Source organism: Pezoporus occidentalis, unplaced genomic scaffold (genome assembly GCF_034315485.1).
Source record: "Pezoporus occidentalis ecotype Australia unplaced genomic scaffold, CSIRO_AGI_Poc_V1 ctg8, whole genome shotgun sequence".
In the NCBI taxonomy this organism is placed as follows: domain Eukaryota; kingdom Metazoa; phylum Chordata; class Aves; order Psittaciformes; family Psittacidae; genus Pezoporus; species Pezoporus occidentalis.
The window spans coordinates 4,921,746-4,941,502 of record NW_026916158.1 but is presented as its reverse complement, the minus strand read 5'-3'; the positions used below and the strand labels follow the sequence as shown (position 1 = coordinate 4,941,502).

At 38.2% G+C, this 19,757-nt stretch overlaps 1 protein-coding gene across 6 annotated transcripts in view; it reads right to left on the bottom strand.

Moving 5' to 3' along the window:
- LEKR1 (leucine, glutamate and lysine rich 1) overlaps positions 1-19,757 on the bottom strand; it is a 63,135-nt gene that overhangs the window by 6,518 nt on the left and 36,860 nt on the right. For 4 of the 6 annotated variants that reach the window (XM_062603053.1, XM_062603055.1, XM_062603057.1 and 1 more), the window contains 7 exons: positions 11,394-11,475; positions 9,342-9,419; positions 8,884-9,087; positions 6,989-7,082; positions 5,848-5,988; positions 1,494-1,646; positions 531-830 (listed from right to left, as the gene is read on the bottom strand). In XM_062603053.1, coding sequence (XP_062459037.1) covers positions 531-830; positions 1,494-1,646; positions 5,848-5,988; positions 6,989-7,082; positions 8,884-9,087; positions 9,342-9,419; positions 11,394-11,475 — 1,052 coding nt within the window. The remainder of the gene's footprint in view (positions 1-530; positions 831-1,493; positions 1,647-5,847; positions 5,989-6,988; positions 7,083-8,883; positions 9,088-9,341; positions 9,420-11,393; positions 11,476-19,757) is intronic. The other 2 variants (XM_062603059.1, XM_062603056.1) reach the window with 2 other exon arrangements.

The following is a 19,757-nucleotide window of genomic DNA, read 5'->3' as shown; positions in this document are numbered from 1 at the left end:
TGGTGGGAGGTGGAACACATCCCTATTAGCACGCAGGACGCACACACATTAGACAATTCAGACTCTGCCCCAGATGCCATTCAGAACTGTATTGATCATACGGAAGTTTTTCTTACAAATGATTTCCAAAATAAGCAGGATTACTGGAAAGATTGCTGTTGTTTCATTCTAAGAATGAAAAATGTCCACATCTTTTACTTTAAAAACATGAAGAACACTATTGTTGACTCATGTTTACATAGCGTGATGTGAGGCTAGAGATTAAGAAATAAATGTCTTGCAGGACCTGAGAAATATATATATATTTTAAATAAACCACTACATTTAATTCAGCAGGCACTTAAAATTTCACATATATTGTGATAAATTATATTTCTGAAATTGTGATGGACTTGTTTTATAAATAGTTTAACTTCAATGGTTTTTAAATCAGCACATTAACAGGGTCTGAAATACAGATACTTCGAATGATTTTAGAAATCACATGTCCAAGTAAAAACAGCAAAGCGTTTCCTTGGTCATGTTCCTACCTCTTTTTGAACTTGACTCAGATTGTGAATCAGCTGTGTCCTCTCCTGGTTTAATTTTTCCAGTTCACCTGACTTGTGTTTAATTTCTTTTCTCATACTATCCAGAAATGATTCATTATTGTTCTTTTCCATCGACAGCTGAAATTCAAGTTCAGTAATTAGTCTTTTAAGGCTCTCAATTTCTTTTTCCTTCTCTTCATCTTTCTCTGTAAGTTTGATCTGGGCATCTTGTAGCTTCTTTTCAAGAATTTCTGTCTCCATCCTTAAGCTGTTGGTAGCACTGGATATTAAACCTGGAATCTGCATTAGATTAAACAAAAATTACATTCAAGGGATATCTTTCAATATGTAGAATTAAGTGTCAGACAAATGTTGATCTCAGGAGATAAAGTAGAAATGCAAACATAGGTGTCCTCAGAGACAAAAACAAAAATTGCTTTGAATTTACATTATACCCTCAAAGGATATCAAAGAGCCATAAATGGATCAAAACTCACTCAGACCAGAGATATTAAGTAGTATGTCCAAAATCAAACAGAGAAATAGAGGTAAAAGTGGGAAAACTTAATTTCTTTACTGCAAGTATTTCGTCCGGGTTTTAAAATCACAGTCAAATATTTGTAAAGTGAACTATGCCAAACTATTACTTTCAGCTCCATAAAACACTATGTAACACATTTTAAATAACAATATATTTCATCAAATTTCTTTGATTTTATTTTTCCAGAATTTTCAAGAAATCTTTTGAAACCAAGGTTATAGGTAAAATTTTCAATTTCTGTATGTAACTTAAAAAAAAAACAAGAAAAAAAACCAAAGAAATATATGCCATGTACAAAGGTTTGAAAAAAATCTTGTATCATCTAGAAAAAGGACTAAAGAAGGTTTTATTACTTCACATGTCATTTTTCAATTGTTTATATTATCTACTGCCACAAAACTTTTCTCATGAGTGTTACACACCTTCTTCTGGAGCTCTTCATGATCTCTCTGATATTTTGCAATCAGTTCTTGCTGCTTTTGTCTCTCAATGTCTAGTTCCACTCTTGCTTCTTCCTTGACTTTAAGAATTGCTTCTTTGTGTTGTGCTTCACCTTTAGCCAGATCAATTTCCATCTAGGCAAGAAGTGTTTTTTAACAATATGTAGCAACTCATCTTGAAATACTTTTCACATTCCATACTGCCATAAATAAAGTGATGTGAAATTTGGCAGACTTAAGATTAGGGGCACTGAAGAAATAACATTAAATGATTGCAACATTGGAGCCTGGTGAGGGAAAGCTCCTGCTTCCCACCGGTTCACAGCTGCATGGATGGCTCCTGCTTTGCAGAGCACCAGGGCTGAGTCACAGCCAGCAGCCCCAGAAGATGTCTCACAAGCCCCATGGTGTCTCAAGTGGTACTAGATGCCTAAATTTAGGCAGCTGAACTTCACACTAAATCACTATGAAAATACCAAATTACAAAATCATTAGCTGGTTCTTAACATAGATGATTATTTTGCTGGATACATTCCCTCTGGAGGTAAAACTCATTATTTTCAAATGCAGCACAATGATACAATTCACAGTATCTAACATCTACTGCGCTGAAAATCAGTCATGAAATGTCAAGACCCATTCCCAAACAGTCGGTCTTCAAACAAGCTTAATATTAAAGATGATAACTCTTCCTTATAAAATCATTTTTTATTCTTGTTTTACCATTCAGCCTCCCAGGGACCACACTCAGATGATACATACTCCACATGTACTACCTTGCACTTTAGAGGAGCAGCGCACATCTAAAAAACATTAGCTAGCACCATGTTCCTATTTTATAACATGTCCCACTTCTAAAACCATTGTAAATACCAGAAATCCAAGGGAAGGAGCATGCTGAGGGATCCCACGGATGATGTAGCGGGATGCCTGCCTCTCCAAACATCGCCAATGGCACACGCAGCTGCTTGTGCTAGCCCAGTTGCCAAGCCAGGGTTCCAGGAGCAGCAAGGCTCCACAGTGCAAGGTCAGCAACAAGCAGCTCCAGCTTGTTTTAGGATCCTGACAACACCATACTGATGGTATGTGTGTGGGACAAGCTCTGGACCAAAAAGTCAAGAAATAAATGTGAAAGAGTTGCAAATTCTGGGTAAAATCATAGAATTAAATATCCCAGTCCTTAAAGTATCTCACACATTTAATATTATAAATGCAAATTTGAAAATTCAGCCATAATTTCCTGAAAATAAAAGCCTGGATTCTGGAGTAAACACTGAAGGATATATTTTGAAAAATATTTTTCCTAAATCACTATTTTAATATTTAATTTCTGCATGCTGAATTCTAATGGACTTAATTGTAACACAAAAAAATACATGAAACGCACATTAATGCGCACCACTAGTCTAATTACTTAGATTTTTTAAAAGCAGAAAAGCCCAGATAAGCTTAATTACAATTATCTAATTTCACACACTAATTATGAGTAAAAGCATAACAAATTCCCCTAACTCTTTTTTTGTGAAAAAAGAAATTGGAAGTATTTTAATTATTTTTTATATAAAAATATATGCAAATTCTGGGCATGGAATAGACACAAATTCTCCACTAAGGTTTAGCTTAAAATTAGTATATTTGTAAGATCCTAAAAGTATACTTTTATTGCTATTGCTATTATTATTGTAGATATATTTTCTACATTATTAGATATGGAAGTTAGGATTCTAATGCTAGAAAACCTAATTTATTAATTCTACTTACTATTATAGAAACAGATCATATGTTGGAAGCTATTTGATTAAAAAGACTAAAAAAATGAAGGCAGTGTAAAAGACCTGAGCTAATTTTGAAGATTATACAAGCATTTTTCACATTTAGCATTTGAACCTAATAAAGTTGATAACCTTTAGGAAAAAAAATGGCAGTTGATCTTCAAAAAAAAACCATAATGCCCACTAATTGCTTTAAAATTATTTACATGCCCCTCATTCATTAATATTAAAAAACATCCATAAAATGAATGTTTATATCAATATGAAAATCTTTTGTAAAAGAGATTTTTGTTCTTGTTCAGTTTAAGGTTTATGTGTATTTTAAATGGAAATAAACAGTTTAAGGTTTATGTGTATTTTAAATGGAAAACTGGAACACTTTATACTGATGCAATGGATGACCCAAGACAAAGATAACTGTCACTTTGTCACATTTCTAACTCTTTTCTCTGATGAAAACATTTCTAGAGCACTTGCTGTTCAATGCATTTTAATGGCTGTAATAACAAAGTTGTAATTGCTTGCTCTTACTAGCAGCAGTCTTTATTTTGTTTTAATGTCAGGTTGAAACAATAAGTTGTGGTTATGCACAGAATGTGACCTCATTCTAAAATTATATCTTGTGATAGAAAGGTTAAGGAGTTTTAAAAGAAGTGTAACTGATCTTAATTGCTAGTAATCGAAAAAAAATCCAGAAACTAAACAAAGCTTTCAGATGCTTATCATGTACTTAACAAAAAAAGAAAAAGACAGCAATTTTAGTCACCAATTATGTAAGGCTTAAATCAGAGAAGTCAGTTATTGTTCAACACTGCTTTCAATTTCTCCTTCACTGTTTTTTGTTTTTTTTTTGTTTTGTTTTGTTTTGGTTTTTTTTTGTGATTTTTTTTTTTATTTATTTTCTTGTATTCTATTTGGGTTGGCTTTTTTTGTTGGTTTTTTTTTTGGTGCTAGTGTGAAAAAATTACAGATTAAATCACAGTTTACATGCTCACAGCTGTTCACAGCAAACCACTTTCCAAAGCCCACTGGAACAAACTGGCAGCTGGATGCTCCAATCCCAGTTAGAGTCTCCAGCGCAAAGCTTCACAGCATGACCAGACACTCCAAGAAAAAGCAACCTACCCTGCAGAGCAGATCCAGATTCTTGAGACCATTGTTCAGCAGCAGAGCTGCTCAAAGCCCAGTGTAAATGAGGAGCTGTAGCATTGCCACATTCTGACCAGCTGTTCAACTAAGAAACCTATCCAACTAGCACATACAGTAGGCATATACATATAGTTTTTAAATCAGCTGAAAATATTTTTCCACAGAAGACCCCAAACCCAAGTACATACTAAAAGATGACTAACAAATTATGACCTAACATTGTAGAATGTAATAGTATCAGTTAAAGAGGTGACTAGTGGTGGGAAACCTGTCTAAGAGGAAAACATATGTTAACAGGAGCTCATGCTTGTGGAGCAGCACTGTGTAATGCATGGAGCACTGGCATGGCCACAGCAAGGTGCCCTGAGGGCAGGTGTGCAGCTGAGGTGCTGCCCTATGCCTGAACTGCTTTCTCAACATTGCATCCTACATCCATGGACCAGGACCAGACCTAATCTCTATTGCACTTGTTACACCCTAATCAAGCCAGTTTCCCCTGAATCTGGGGAGTCATCCTGGCTGTATTTTAACCCGACTTTGCATCTGTAGCCTTTACTTGATTTCTTTTTTTTCTTCACTCCATTAAATAAAGGAAAAATGGGCATGTATAAAGGAGCATGCACATATGGAAGGTGTATCATTCTCCCTCCAACCTTCCCCTTTCTCCTCACTGTGAAAGGAGCCGTTGTCCAATTACTGAAAGAGTCTAGGTGGGAAGGTGTATGAAAATGGCTTTGCAGTCTTTTGTGAGAGTCAATGGATAAAATAACAAAGGATTGTTCATTTCATGGAGAAGCCAAGTCGTAGGAGTGCCAAGTCTTTTCAAATGAAATACAGAGGTATTTCAAAATGAAATACAGTAAATTTCAAAGAAGTCTTTATTTTCATACTGCTCTGACTTGAAGGGAAGGCAAGTAAAAAACCTCAGGAGATTACTTAGGAGTCGCCTATGTGGCAGAGATGTGACTGCCTCAAAGGAGCCAGTGATGCTAGAGGTTATCAGAAAGAGTAGAAGCCTTTCTCACCCTGCAGGTCCATTCTAGCACTGAGACTTTCACTGTGAACTCCTTTAGCTCTTTGTCATGTGGGCCCCCAACTCAAGTGAATGAATGAGCCACGTGCCATCTTTCTGCTATCACTTCCCCCTGCCCAATTTCCCAGTCTAACCATGCTCCTCCACCTACCCCCTGTGCTCCTTAGCTTTCTCCCCATGCCCCCATCACAGCTGATGCTCAGCACTACCTAACTTCTGCTGAGGCTCCCATGCTGTAATCAACCACACACCCACCAATCCAATACCCATCTACCTCAGAGTTGTTTGCTCAGCCTGTGGGCATGCAGAGCCTGCCAGATCAGGTAGAACAAGGTGCCTCTCAACCACTAGGCAGGGAGACTGCTTGGAAGGGCACACACACCTCAAAACCCAGGTTGCACCTCTGTGCCCCTGGGCTGACAGCAACGCTTGCTCCAGGTACTTCAGATTCCAAGCTAGATGACACTGGGGCTGTCATATTCCTCTCTGTACATGTGGGGACTTGTCCTGACACCAGTGGGAACTACAGGTTCATAGCAAAACAGCAAGCAAATTTTATGTTCGCAGAGAAGTTTGAAAGGGTAAAACTGTCATTTTACTGTTTCACTTGCCTATTGCCATGAATTATAAGACTCATTTCAAGGGATGGCATCAACATATACCCTGCATAACAGCTGCCCTAAGTACCAGGCAGGGTATCCACACACCTCTTGCCTTTCTCATCAGGTGTATGGCTAACAACTCCACTACCTTTTGCTATTTGACAGCTTCTGATAGCTCTGTAATTGCTGTGCTACCACAGTTTATTTGTTAAGCTCTGCTTTGGTTTGCAAATACATGTCTTCTAAGGAAAGGGCATTTTTGTTCATTTGTTTATTATTTATTTTATAAATTTATTTTAAAAATAGCAATATTGCATTTCAGTTCACCTAAGATGCAAGAAGGAAGGCCCTGTGTTCTTTCCATCATGTCAACAATGCCAAACCTTCTTTTTATTGGGAACCTACTTCAGTATTAAATACATGCTTTCCTACACTTCTCTTCCAGGTATGTCAGGAAACAAATCCAGGCACTGATGTGATTCCCATGCATAACTGTGGTTCAGAGTTTGTAACCCAGACTGCTCCACACACTTTCTCAGAGCTTCTGCAGGACAAAAGCCCATGAGACTGGGCTTTCCCTCTTGCACCCTCTCCTGCAGAGCACACAGGGAAAGGACGGAGCTGGAAGATCAGAGGAACTGCACTCTTAACACAGACACTTCACAAACACCCTGAAACCTGGGAATTTGACCTCACCAGACCTGAACATCTGCCAAGTCTGTAAACACTCATACTAAATAACTTTCACATTCAGTTCCAATCTATGTAGAGAGATCACCCATTAAAACCTCTTGTACAAAGAATACTATTGACATGCTTGCACTTGTGGAGACAGCTATGTGGCTTACTGTGCTCATTTGTGACAGCTGACTACAACTGGAAAAAAGAAAAAAGAAATTGAAACTGCATATCCAGTATTACCTTCTCCCTCCAGTTATCTTCATTCCGCATTTTCTGTCTTAACGCTACCTGCAGCTGCTCCGTTCTGTTCTGATGAGAAATCAGCATAAACTCCCTAGAAACCACATAAACCCATATGTAAATATGTGCTCTGCACAGATTGGTGGTATGCCATTTTCTTGCAATTAAGTCCTTTGTGGCAAAGGCTTGTCTTTTCCTCTTTGTTTAGTACTCCATGCGATAAGCCCAGGAACCCTTCCTGGAGCCCAGAGGCACAGCAGTAATCACTACTTAGCATCTGCATAATGCCATCGCAAGCCTTATGAATTTTACACTTTATAGAAAATGCTATAGTTGATCTTTCTTACACGCACATATTTAAACCTCAAATAGTTTTAGTATTTCTCAAGTCAAATTTTGAAGGACAGTGAAAAACTGCTTGTCGTGGTTTAAACCTAGCCAGACAGCTTGTTCTGGCTGTCAGTGAGTGATATTCAGAAGATGTTGTATTTAACAAACCCGGACTATTACTATCATTAATTATAAAAAAAGCGATAGGTTTTGAATTAAAACCACCACCATAGTGTTTTCTATTGTTAGAGTTATATTTTGTTATACCAGGCTTGTAGAGCAAAAGCCTTTGAGAGTTTAAATTCTTGTAACTTAGATTATTAGCAATGTACTGACTGGAACAACTCGTGTATCTGTGGTTTAAGTAGAAGGGGAATACTCTTAAATTAACATGTAATATCTTTTCATGCAGGTACTGAAGCACAGGGAATGTTCAAACTCTTTAAATACGAAAGTAGCTTAATGCCTCTTCGTGTACATCACTCTCAGAAAACGCTTATCTTCTCCAAAAGCCACTTCTTCACTGTACACAAAACACATAATGTTCTGCCATGTCTTAAGCAGGGACAGCACTTTCTCTTTTGCCAACAAAAGACAAGCTAATTTATCAGTAACTGAAAATTTAGTGGCAGGATACTTTGAAATGGTAAAAACAAGTTTGTGGTTGTCAGAAATAAAACTGGGTATATAAATTACACTCAAAGCAATTAAAAAATATGGATTTAGGCTGCTAAGTGCAGATGTCTAAAACAAAGGCACTCAAACTAGATACTGTGCCAAGACAACCCTCAGAAGCTCAGTCCTTTGTTTTCTACTTCTGAAAAGTAATTACAGGGAAAATGGCAGCTTCATTGATATCTGAGAACCTTCCAAATATTACCATACTGGTGGGAAGTCTGTACACTTATCAAATATTAGACCATATCCAATAACCTGGGATATACTAATATTCATAGCATTGTTATGGTTTGCAACTTGCAAATGTAAGTTACAGTAATTTAAACTACCTGGGACTCTTGCTCTACAAGCTTTACATAACAAATAGCAACTATAACAACTGCAATAAAGGGGTGTTTTGATTAAGCTTAAGCTGAAGCTCTGGACCGCAAAGCAAGGCTTTCCCATCCTTCACCTACCCCCCTTTTTAATTTTTTTTTTTCATTCAAGTTTTCTTTATACTGTAATAATTTAAAAAAATCCACCTGATGAATTCCAAAATTCCATATTATCATGGATATGAGGTCAGGGCTGCCAAGGCTTTTAAAGATCGGGAGATGAGAGAAGGCAGAGGCAGGCCAGGACTGTCCTGAGCACACAGGCAAGGCACCACAAAGCTGGGAGCAGCATGTCCCTCCCAGCCTGCCTAGTTCCAGAACCACCCTTCTCATTCTGCTGCTTCTCCTGCAGCCTGACTGGCATGAACCACCTCAGTACTTTACAGAACCTCTGTCCTTTCGGTAACCATGAGAGAGGTTCAGGATCTGCCAGAGGAGGAATGCTCTATTTTCAACAGATTTCCAAAAAGAGTCCCAGGAGATTACCCGTCGTGACTCCAATCTGATTACCTTTCTTGTTTCAACATCACTACCTCTTCCTCTGTTTGTTTAAGAAGAGCTTTAAGGGCTTCCAGCTCACTTTCTAATCGACCAGTTCTTCTTTTTAGATCTTCTTCTTCCCTTTCTTTCTCAGCCATTTCTTCCTGTAAATGTTTGCATACTTGCTGGCAAATTAGAAAAGATTCCTCCTTTTCCTTGAGCTCTTTTGTAAGCCTACAGATAAAATAATAAACTATCAGCATTGTAGTTACTATATTCTTATTTACAGACAGAAACTAAATACAGAAGTAATTTGAACCTGGAAAATAAAATACTAGATAAAAACCTACGTATTTTTTATGAAGCTAAATCTAGGGACTTGAACACAAAAATTGAGAAAAAAGTGTACAAAAACTGCACTAAAATAATAAAAGTTTTGTTCTCACTGTTCAAAAACGTATGTTATGAAATATAATTTCAGCATTTACCTTGACTCAGAAATTCCATTTTCGTATTTAATTTTTTTCAGTTCATTTTGACAGACATCAAGTTCCGTTGATTTCACCCTAAAACATTAAAAAATATGCATTGTCCAAAGAAATGATAGCCTTTACTCATGCAGCACCCTGAACATCATTTATTGATGAATGATCTAACTTGCATTTTCTATTTCAGTTAAAAGGCAAACAAGAAACAAAAAGTTCTTTCAGTTCTAGCTAACATTTTTAAGGAATTGGAAGTTCCACTTCCAATATTCTTTCTTCTTTTTTCTATTTCTTCTATTTCCCAATATATTTCTTCTATTCCCAATATACTTCCAATTGGAAGTTACACTTCTAATATAATCTCAGCCTAACCTAGGATTACAGCAAGTTTAATGCTGCAAATAAGGAAGTGAGATCTTGCTTGAAACTCTTATCACTGTTGCAAGATATAAATAAAAATGAACAACAAATGAGTAAGAGGGCTGGAAACTCTGCACATTCCTTCTCATTATGTCATCATTTCACCAATTAATAACCATGGTTAAGCTTCGTATTTACATTTAAACAGATATATAATATGTTATTTTATTAAATTGTACCCATATTACATTGAAATTTTAATATTACATTTGGAAACCCTTTACTGTTTATTTAACTGTGTTCAGGAAATCTTTTTCTCATACTCAATATTTGTATTATCATTAAAATACTTTGTTGCTAAGCATTCCAAATATTTGCAACTTCATTACGGTCAGACCCTCTGAACATAGGGACCAAAACCAGAAAGTACACATCATGAAAGAATGAATCCTTGTTTAAATTTCAGGAAGACACACAAAAAGACTGATGATAGCTGGTCTCAAGACTGGCAGCAGTAGCTCATTACTCTTGAGTTTAATGTTTGAAACAATAATTTTTATTGTCAGTAGTGAATTACAAAGTGTTACAAAGTGAATTATAAAGTCCTGCTGTTTCTGAATTATTTTCCACGCTACATGCAAGCAACAAGGATTTGAAATAGAGGAAAGCATGCAGTCCTGGGTCCCACAACTTTCAGAGGTGACAACATGGTTCCCACTGAGCACTACTGAGTCTGGATGTGACCCTGGAGGTCATGTGGCCCGATTTTGGGTACCTGATACAGCTCCCAGGCTGAAAGGAATGCAGCAACTTCATTGTTTGGCCATTGAAACAGTAACCCAGAACAGTGTGCAACAGCACAATAACAACACAAGAAGAGGTGCATCTTTTTTGCTATTTCCTCAGGTTTTGACAGAGGACTTAGTTTTGCTCTCTCCTTAATCTGTGGGCAGCAGAAGCAGCATCTAAAATCAGTATGGACTGCTGCAGTCACTACCGTGGGCACTGGTCCTTTCAGGTGGGCTGAAGACAGAGTTAGCCAAGTTTTCCACTCTATGTGAGTTGAGTGCTCTCTCCTCAGTCATCACACTTCAGTTAGCTCTGACAAGTATTTGATGACTCTCTATTTTTGCTCTATTAATTTAGGCGTTACACACTCTACTTGAAACTATAGGCACAATATAGTAAAATTACAAATGACAATAGCACACTGGTGAATGGGAAAAAGTCCCAGCAAGTTTACCCTGAAGGTGGGAGGGTACGAATTAAAAAAAGAAATCATAGTTACTGACTAAATACTAAAATTTCTGATTAGTTTCATTGCACACTTCCCTCCATCCCAAAATTCTAATGTGAAACATTACCTTCCACATATATTTTTAGGCCTGAAGTTATGTATATTTCACAAAACGTATCCTACACTTTTGTGTTAAATGAAGTGTTGTATTGAGCTTACTTAATCTTCCTCTTTGCTGCATCATTAAACAGAGCTGGAGGAAGAAAGCCCTGCTTCCAGAGACAGATGCGCTCAGTCAGGTGGTTAGAAATATAGACCATTTAATATGAAGATAAACTATCTTCTCTGTTGGTCATAACCTTCTTAAATCATCACGATGAGCAGTGGTCTCTGAAAAAAAGTGGTCTGTTACAGCTTTACGTGCAGTGGCAAAACAATTAAGCAAATGGAAATCTTACATTGACAGCTTTTTGTAGTGGTCCATCTCGGCTGTTACTTTCTGCAGCTTCAATCCAATTGTCTCTACTTGATTTGTTAAATCTGAAAGCAAAAACATGGGTTTCATGCCTGTATTCATATTAAAATAATTCACTTTTATACACAGTGTGCTCTATTTGCATCTCAGATGCGTAGCTCCTCACTCCCACCCGAAAAAAGCAAGGCAGTAAATCATAGAACTGCCTCTCAACAATGCAAAATGGCCATCTGTGAGAAGTATGGCTTTATGATTTGTAACATCTGGATTGATTTCTCACTGCTTACAAACCATATAAGCTAGTTGTTTATATTTTCTTAACAGTAACAAATCACTTATCACAAAGGCTGGAATGCCATTGTGCCACTTCAGAATAGTCTTCCAATCTCTATACATACACTTGCTTTATAGCAAGAAGCTGGTTTTGTTTGTTTGGGGGTTTTTATCCTACCAGGAAACATAAAATTCAACTAAAAGTAAATATGAAATGCTTTAAATCACAGGGTTTGTATACATAATGGTGAGAGTAAAAAGCATGCAGGAAGGTGAACCTGAAAATAACCCCTTAATGCTACTTCATATAAAACACTGACACTGAATTAATGGTTCTATATATTTTGTCTTCTACTCTTTTTGCTGAGTGTTATCTTTCAGAGCACACCGCCCATCAGTTTCAGTCAACCATTGCCTTTTTTTTCTGGAATATATCCCAGTTTTTTTTCATCTGTACAATTACTTTATCTCCCCCCCCCCTTGCAAAAAAACTTCCAAAGAAATTACTGAGCAAAGATAAAAGCACTGTTAGATTTATCACTCCTTCTGCAGAGTCTCAGGGTTGTAAATGAAGGAGTGACAAATTTACAATAAAACATTGCAACAAATCTACAAGTGGAAGAAAAAAAATATTTTCCCTCAATATGTGACGGCAAATAAATGAGCTGATTTCCCCTCTGAAGGCAAACAGCTAAAAAGGGAGTCCAACCTCTCCATCTTTAAAGCTCCCTGATATGTGCTGTAAAAAGCCAAACCTAATTGTGATTCCTGTTCTTAAAATTATCATTTCTGACACAAGAATTCGCTGAATTTTTGTAACTTTTCCTGTGTGCCTATTTCAGTCACTTCCAGCAACTGCCATAATGATGGGTAATCCCAGAGTGGGATTTCCTGACATATCACACCTTACCTTGCTAAATCCTACTACATGAAAAATCCCTGTATTTTCAATAAAAGGAAAATGAAAGCTGCTCATTATCTCACACTACAACAGCAACAGCAAAAAAAAAAAAAACAGGAGAGAACTGTATATGGTAAAGTACACACCACCTGTCAGATCCATTCCCAAAATACCAGCATTTATAAAGAGCTTTTCTAAGATAAAGTTAAAATTTCCTTGGGCTTGACTACGCCCTTGCAAAAGTCGGTGGAAATTAATTATAGAAACACCATCAATACACACAAATAAAATCTATTTTTGTATAATATACCATTGCCAGTGCCACATTTCAGCCATAAAAACATTAATGCAGTCCTGTATGATTTTTGCAATTGTTAACAGACATTGCCATATCACTAATCTTTTAACATGGAAACAGCCTCTACTCAGATTCACATCAGAGTCTACATAATTAAATGAGCACATAGAAAAGTGTAAGTAGATATTAAAGGAAAAAAGCATTTTAATAAATGAGAATGGATGCACGCAGAGCACTTGCTCATTACAAGCCCTGATCAACAGAAGTGAATGGACCTGGGCACTATAAATGCTCCTGAGTTTATCTGTTCAGGTTTCTTTTACCACGCAGGGGATGCTGATAGCACTCTTCGCTGGGTACATTGTGAGCTGCCTCAGACTGATGTCATCAAAGTTTATTTTTCCTCTCCTTGAAACAGCTCAACCTACTCCACAGAACACGAGAGACAGACAACGCGATTTTTTAACAGTTTGAAAAGAATATTATTGCTGGGAAGAAGTAAAAAGTGTGCTTAATCAAATGTATAGCTTATATCAGTATCACTCTGAAAAATACTATGTATGTATATATATATATATATATATATATACACACAGATATAAATCAGTGTAAGAAATCAGTGTTCCATGAGAACCGACAATTAGAGGGAAGGTCTAAAATTACTCACTTCCAGTCATCATTCTTTGTATTCTTCTAATGCTTTTGCAGGGTATTAACTCACAAAATGTTAACACTGCAAAATGAAAAATGGCAAATGCCAAATTAAAAATGGCAAGTGGTAATTCACATGGAATTTTTCCTGCCCTGGATTTGGAAATCCAAGAGTCCACAATGATATACTGTCCTTAACCCCATAACAACAACCTCATCCACAAAGAAAAAAAGCAAAACACAATAAACAAACTAAACCACAAACTGCCCACACCTTCCCTCCCCCCCCCCCGCCCCGAGTATTCTTGAGATTATGCAAGTAATTTATCTCACACAGAAATACAGGTGAAAGCCCCAAGAGAAAAACTCAGACTGTGAAATGCTTTCCATGGGAAAAGCGTCCCCTTCAAGAACAGCGAGCCCTCTCAGCCTGGAAAGCAGACTTTTTTCTTTTTTTTTCCCCCTCAAAGGTTCTGCTTCATCATATTCATTCTTTATTTTCCATTCCAGGGATGATTAAATTTGAAGTAGTCTATTTTCTCATGTTGCCATCCAGGTCTCCAAAAATATATCTTTTTATCAACCAAATTAACTGTCGCTTTCACCCCAAAGTATAGCAGGTGATGATTTATAAATAAGTCACTACTATGGCAAAAGAACACAGCAGTGAATGGAGTAGCCAAATGTACATGAAAATTCAATTTGTTTTGAAAGTGTAATATAAATTTGCTCAAATTGCTTTGCCCCTAAGCAGCATGGGATTTTCAGCCTCCAAGAGCTATGACTATCACTGTGTGGCTGCTACTCAAAAAAGAAAAAAAAAAACCAACAGATTCAGGATAGCCTATTATTTAAATAAAAACATGACCTGAATCACTGGCCAAAAACACGAGAGCTTACCTTTATTTCTGCCAAGTTTTATGGATGCATCAGTACTTCTGCATTAAGCAGCAGAAGAACACAAGCTCCCCATTTCCCCAGAGGTGAAGAGTAGGTTCTGTACAGAGACAGACAAAGGAACAGCAAGGATCTGTGTGGTTTGACTTGTATGGGCACGCAGTTGGCTGGGGGAGAGCCAAGACCCCTCAGGAAAACTGCACTGATGCTGTCAAAAACACCGGTCTTGGCAGCAGCAGACAGAATAAAACAGTGCAGCAACTGCCAAGCTAGGAGAGACTGGAGATGAAGGAGCAACAGTCAGCTCTAAGGAGGCATTCCTCCAAACATCACCTCCCTGACCACCATGTTCTGTGGCAGTAATCCGATTAATAGCACACACAATTCTGCTGCAAGCTATTTAGCTAAAATTTGGTTCAACATTTTTCCATCAGCTCTCCCCAGCCCTCCTTTCTGCATTATGACTGTATGTTTTTTTGTGCAATGAGTTAAGCAATCAATAGCTTTGTGGGCATTAGAAAGGAATTTTCCTGAAAACAATCAAATTGTTTCAGATTCTGCAGTTTTCAGCTTGATGGTAGTGCATGACTACAATAAATGGTGAGGGTAGTTTAACTGCTTGCCAAAACTTATAGTTTATATACTGGTTTATAGTCTTTCGGTGCCCTCACAGTATTTCAGATTTGTGCCTGGAAGGCCAATCACATTTGCACTCAGTTCCATGGGAAAGAGCCACTGAGCTTCCATGTTTGCTGCTGAACAGAACTCATAAAGATAAACCACTGACAATTTTGGACTATTTAAAACCCATTTTTGTGTGACACTGCTGTTGCCAAAATTTCCTCTTGGCTTTTTTAAAGACTTCTCTGACAAACTCCCACTGTAAACAGAGCCATGGCAGTTACTATGTTATGTAAGTCCTGTTATCTAAGTCCTGTTATCTCTATCAAAAACTCCACAATAGATACTTGACTAAGCTGCAACGTTTCTGCTCAGAACTGGCATCTTCTTCACCTTCTCATTAAATGGGAAGTTGTGGCCAAGTACAAAGGCAACAGCTGAGACCACCTGCAGTTACTTTTGTTTAGCTTCTTCAACTGGGCATTCTTCAGTAATGTATTGTTCTGTACACTTTTCCAAAGCTAAATAATTCAACCTTAATTTCCTGTCATTCATCCTGACATTGCCTTATGAAGTAAATGGCTCTGAATGCCTCCAGAAAAGGGGAAACTTTGGCTTCACACACCAAGCAGATGTTAAAACATGTGGGAACAATCTAACATTGACAACAGCAAGTTCTACTCCAATGTGACTATTTTGTTAAAACAGATTAAGACCAAATTACTGTAGATCAGCACTACAAAAAGGACAGCCCTTTGTCATTCTAAGCATGGGGAAGACTGCTCCTGAGAAGATTTTTACAGACATCTATTTTTGGCAATTAAAAAAAAAGTTATTATAGAAGGTCTCTGACAATTATTAATAACTGTGGTCTTTTTCCTTCTTCTGAGACATGGAATATGGATGCAAGTTCTGGAATAAAGGAAAAGGAGAGGTATAATGCTTATTTTGGTTCTAGTACTTTGGGTGGTCTCTTTCAGCTCTGTTTCTTCTTTTACTCAATTTGTTTTGAGAAGTTTTCATAATGACTGAGCACTGGACAGGAGTTTTTCATGAAGGAGTAGATGGATTCAATTATATGTCTGGTTTCTGAAAGTCTCTAGAGAGAGTTCCCACCAAAGTCAACAGGAGCTGGTTAGCAGAAAGGCTGAGGGATCAGACCCACACCCACAGAGACTAAATAATACAGATTTCAATGATGTTTGAAAGACATAGTAAAAATGAGGAAACTAATAAGGAGAATGGTAATACAAATGGGAGCTTATGCTGAAAACTTGTTGAATAAGGAAAAATACAATTAAATGCTTACATAAAAGCATTTTCCAGCAATAAAGCTTGTTGTGAAATACGCAAAACCAAGAAAAAGCACTCACGCTCTTTAATACTGATACCCATTTTAAAGCCTTAAGAAGCACCACATTTTGAAGAATAATCAGTCCAAATACATCTCAATATTATTCATGTTTAATTTTACTTATCTTTGTGATTCACAATGGATCTTGCCATAAACACAACAGCCAACAGAAACCTTCCAGGCAGCACATCTCCTGAGCTCTGCCTCCAAAAAAGGGCAAAAGACGTGTAAGGGCAGAGACTGCCTACCCTGCATTTCTGTGTTTTAGCAGTATCACATTCCCAATAATGTAAGACATTTTCAGTAATGTAAGATGGAGACTACAGGGCACAGCACAGAACACGTACAAAGAAAAGATGCGAAGAACTAAAGAAAAAGAACCAAAGATGGTGACTGTTTTCCCTTATTTGGGTGAATTCCCATAAAAGCAGCCCACAGTGTCTTCAAAACACCAAGCAGAGAGTCTGCTCAGAAAGGGGTTTTGGGAATTTAGCCACCCAGTCTGCATCCTCTCCAGCTGCCTGGCCAACAGCACGGTGCTGAATGAAGGCTCCAGTTCCTGCTTTGAAAATAGCAACAACTGGTAAAGATTTCAGTGTGTGTGTGTGGGAGCACTGTGAACTATATTCATATTGGGTAAGCAACCACTCTGGAAACCATCAACTTCGCAGCTAATTCATAACAGATTCACAATGATATCAGTTCAGAAGCATGCATGATACAAATGTGTAATTTTCTACTTTTCCTGCAAAGCCTACAAAAAAATGCACGATAGTTTCCGAACATTTTGATCACATCTAAATAAAAGCTCAGTGGTTTATACACACATAAGAAAAGGAAAATTATTTGCCAGTAGTTAAGACTTTCTAGAGTGGTTAGCATGCACAGCTCAAATAGATATTGCCATTGAAGACATGCAGACCCCAGTCATTCCTTGAGACCCTTTTGCCTTTGCAGCACCAGCACAGCGCTATTTAGGTCAATGCCTGTCATGGTATGAATCTGTTCTGTATCGCTAAGTCTCTGGTCTAAAATGACTGTGCCTACCTAAGAATAAACACATGTCTAAAAAGTTTATGTGCTTCCAGTTTAGAAACACGGTTCATTTCTTACTACCTGGCTGGGGATTCCAAACAAGTGGATTTGCTATGTCTAGCCACATCACTACGCTACAGCACATAGAAAACAGCATAGGAAGAAAGTAGTTTCATTTTCCCTTTATTTAAGCATAGTTTGAGAAACAACTGGCAAATAGTTTGGTTTAAACAAGAAAAGTTCTGACTCATCATACCAGCCACTGATGAGAAGGAACTGCTGGGGCAGTCCCCTTCGTGCTCTCATTGAGAAGCAGAAAGGCTGTGTAGGCTGCATATGCTGCCCTCCAGTCCCACTGACTAGAAATATCCAGTCTCAAAGCACATGTGCCAGCAGTAGAAAATGACTTGCAGAAGAATGACAGATTAAGATATTTTTTATTTTATCAAGCTTTACGAAATTCTCATGATTCAGCTGCATACAGATTCAGAGAGGATGGCTGGAAGGGACCTCTGTGGCTGCACAGTTGGACCTTCTGCCCAGAGCAGCACTGCTGACAAAACCAGACTAGGCTATCTATCTGTGGTTTTATTCATCTGAGTCTTGCAGACCCCAAAGGCTGGAGACTCCCTCAGTATTTCGAGCAGCCTCATCCCATGCTGTACCACCTTCTAATGAAAAGGCTTTTCTCAGTGTCCAGCTTGAAGCTCCAAAGCTGTGGCTAGTGTCCCCTGCCTTGTTACCACCTGCCACTTCACAACAGAGTTTGGATCCACCACCTTCCCCTCTTGGCACTTCCAAACTGCTGTTGGGTCCCCTCTCAGCCAGCCAGGACCAGCCTGGCTCTCACCATGATATGGTTTCCTTTGTTCAATTAATCTCTTTTTAGAAACTGTGTTTTTAAAGACTTGGTCCATACACACATGAACCCTGTGGGACACTCCCTGTATTACCTCAGATCAAGATACTATTTGTCATGCTGTTAGACGGAAGGAAACCTTTCTGAGGCTGGTAGGTGCAAGAAGCATCCTTCACTGGGGAAACAGTGAGCAGCAGTTAGGCTCTTTCAGGCACAGAACAGACTGGCTGGAACAGAAACTCAAAGGAGTCATGATACTGCCATAAAGGAACTGAGAGAGAGGGAAAGCTGTGCAAATTCAGCCCAGTAATATTACAGGGATGGGCAGAAAGAAACAGAGAATCCAAGGGGTCAGGAAAATCCTGGTAGCACAAACCTGGAAGACAGACTGGAGACTGAAATGGTCAGAATGGAACCCAGCTCCTGTTGTTAGATTTCTCTGGAATTCTGAGAAACAGGAGGTTGTAGGTATTCTTTAAAACCTGCTCCTTGTAGGGAGCAACCTATAAGGCTCTGAATATTGGTGATGACCTGGGCCAAAAGGGGTAAAAATATTTTCCTTATAACATTGATGTGAGTCCAAATTCAGATGTACACTTAACAAAGATACCTTTAAGTACATTTATTTAAAAAACACAGTAGAGAAGCTGTGGGAAATATGTAATATGTACATGAAAAATTACCATCAGAGTAGGAATAATTTGCCTTACTATATATTTCTAAGGAGACCAAAGAAATGAACTAAATACTCAAAGTCCTTGCACGCACAGAACTATTTATTTATAATATTTCATGTACTATGTTCTCTAAGATAAATTTTTTTTTGTATACACAAGTACTTCTTTTTATTTGTGACTCACAAGCACAAGCCTGCCTGGAAGAAGCCCAGGACTGGACTCCAGCCATATAGATTTACGTCTTTTCCGGAGGCCTGACCAGTGCCATCAGGAAGTCCCTAAATCACTAAAACTGCCAGGAACTGGGAGGATGTGCCAAAAGAACGAGTGCCTGTCTCTTATCTCCCCCAGCATATGTTGCTGACCACTGCCAGGACTGGGCTTTCTGGACCTCTAGTCTGAGCTAGTATGTTAGTTCTTTCATGTTTGCATGTAAAACCACCACAGAAAAAGCAAGGAAAGGAACCAGATTCTAAGTAGTTTTGGGTGGTACAAATCTAGAACACCCTCAGTGCCCTCAAATGAATAAGCCAGCAACTGCATACACAATGCAAACACGACAGCAATTTTCTGCAAGACCTTCTGAAGTGTTTAATTAGAGAAACAACACTATCTCGGCAAACCCTACTCCCCTCTCTCCCCCTACTCACCCAACGGCATGCTACAAGCACTTCTGCTGTCAGAGGGATTGCTTACATGGCATTTGCTTAGCCATGGTCAGGGTTCACACTGACATCAAAGGATTTTCTCCTTAAGCCTTAATTTTCTGTACATGTTTCTG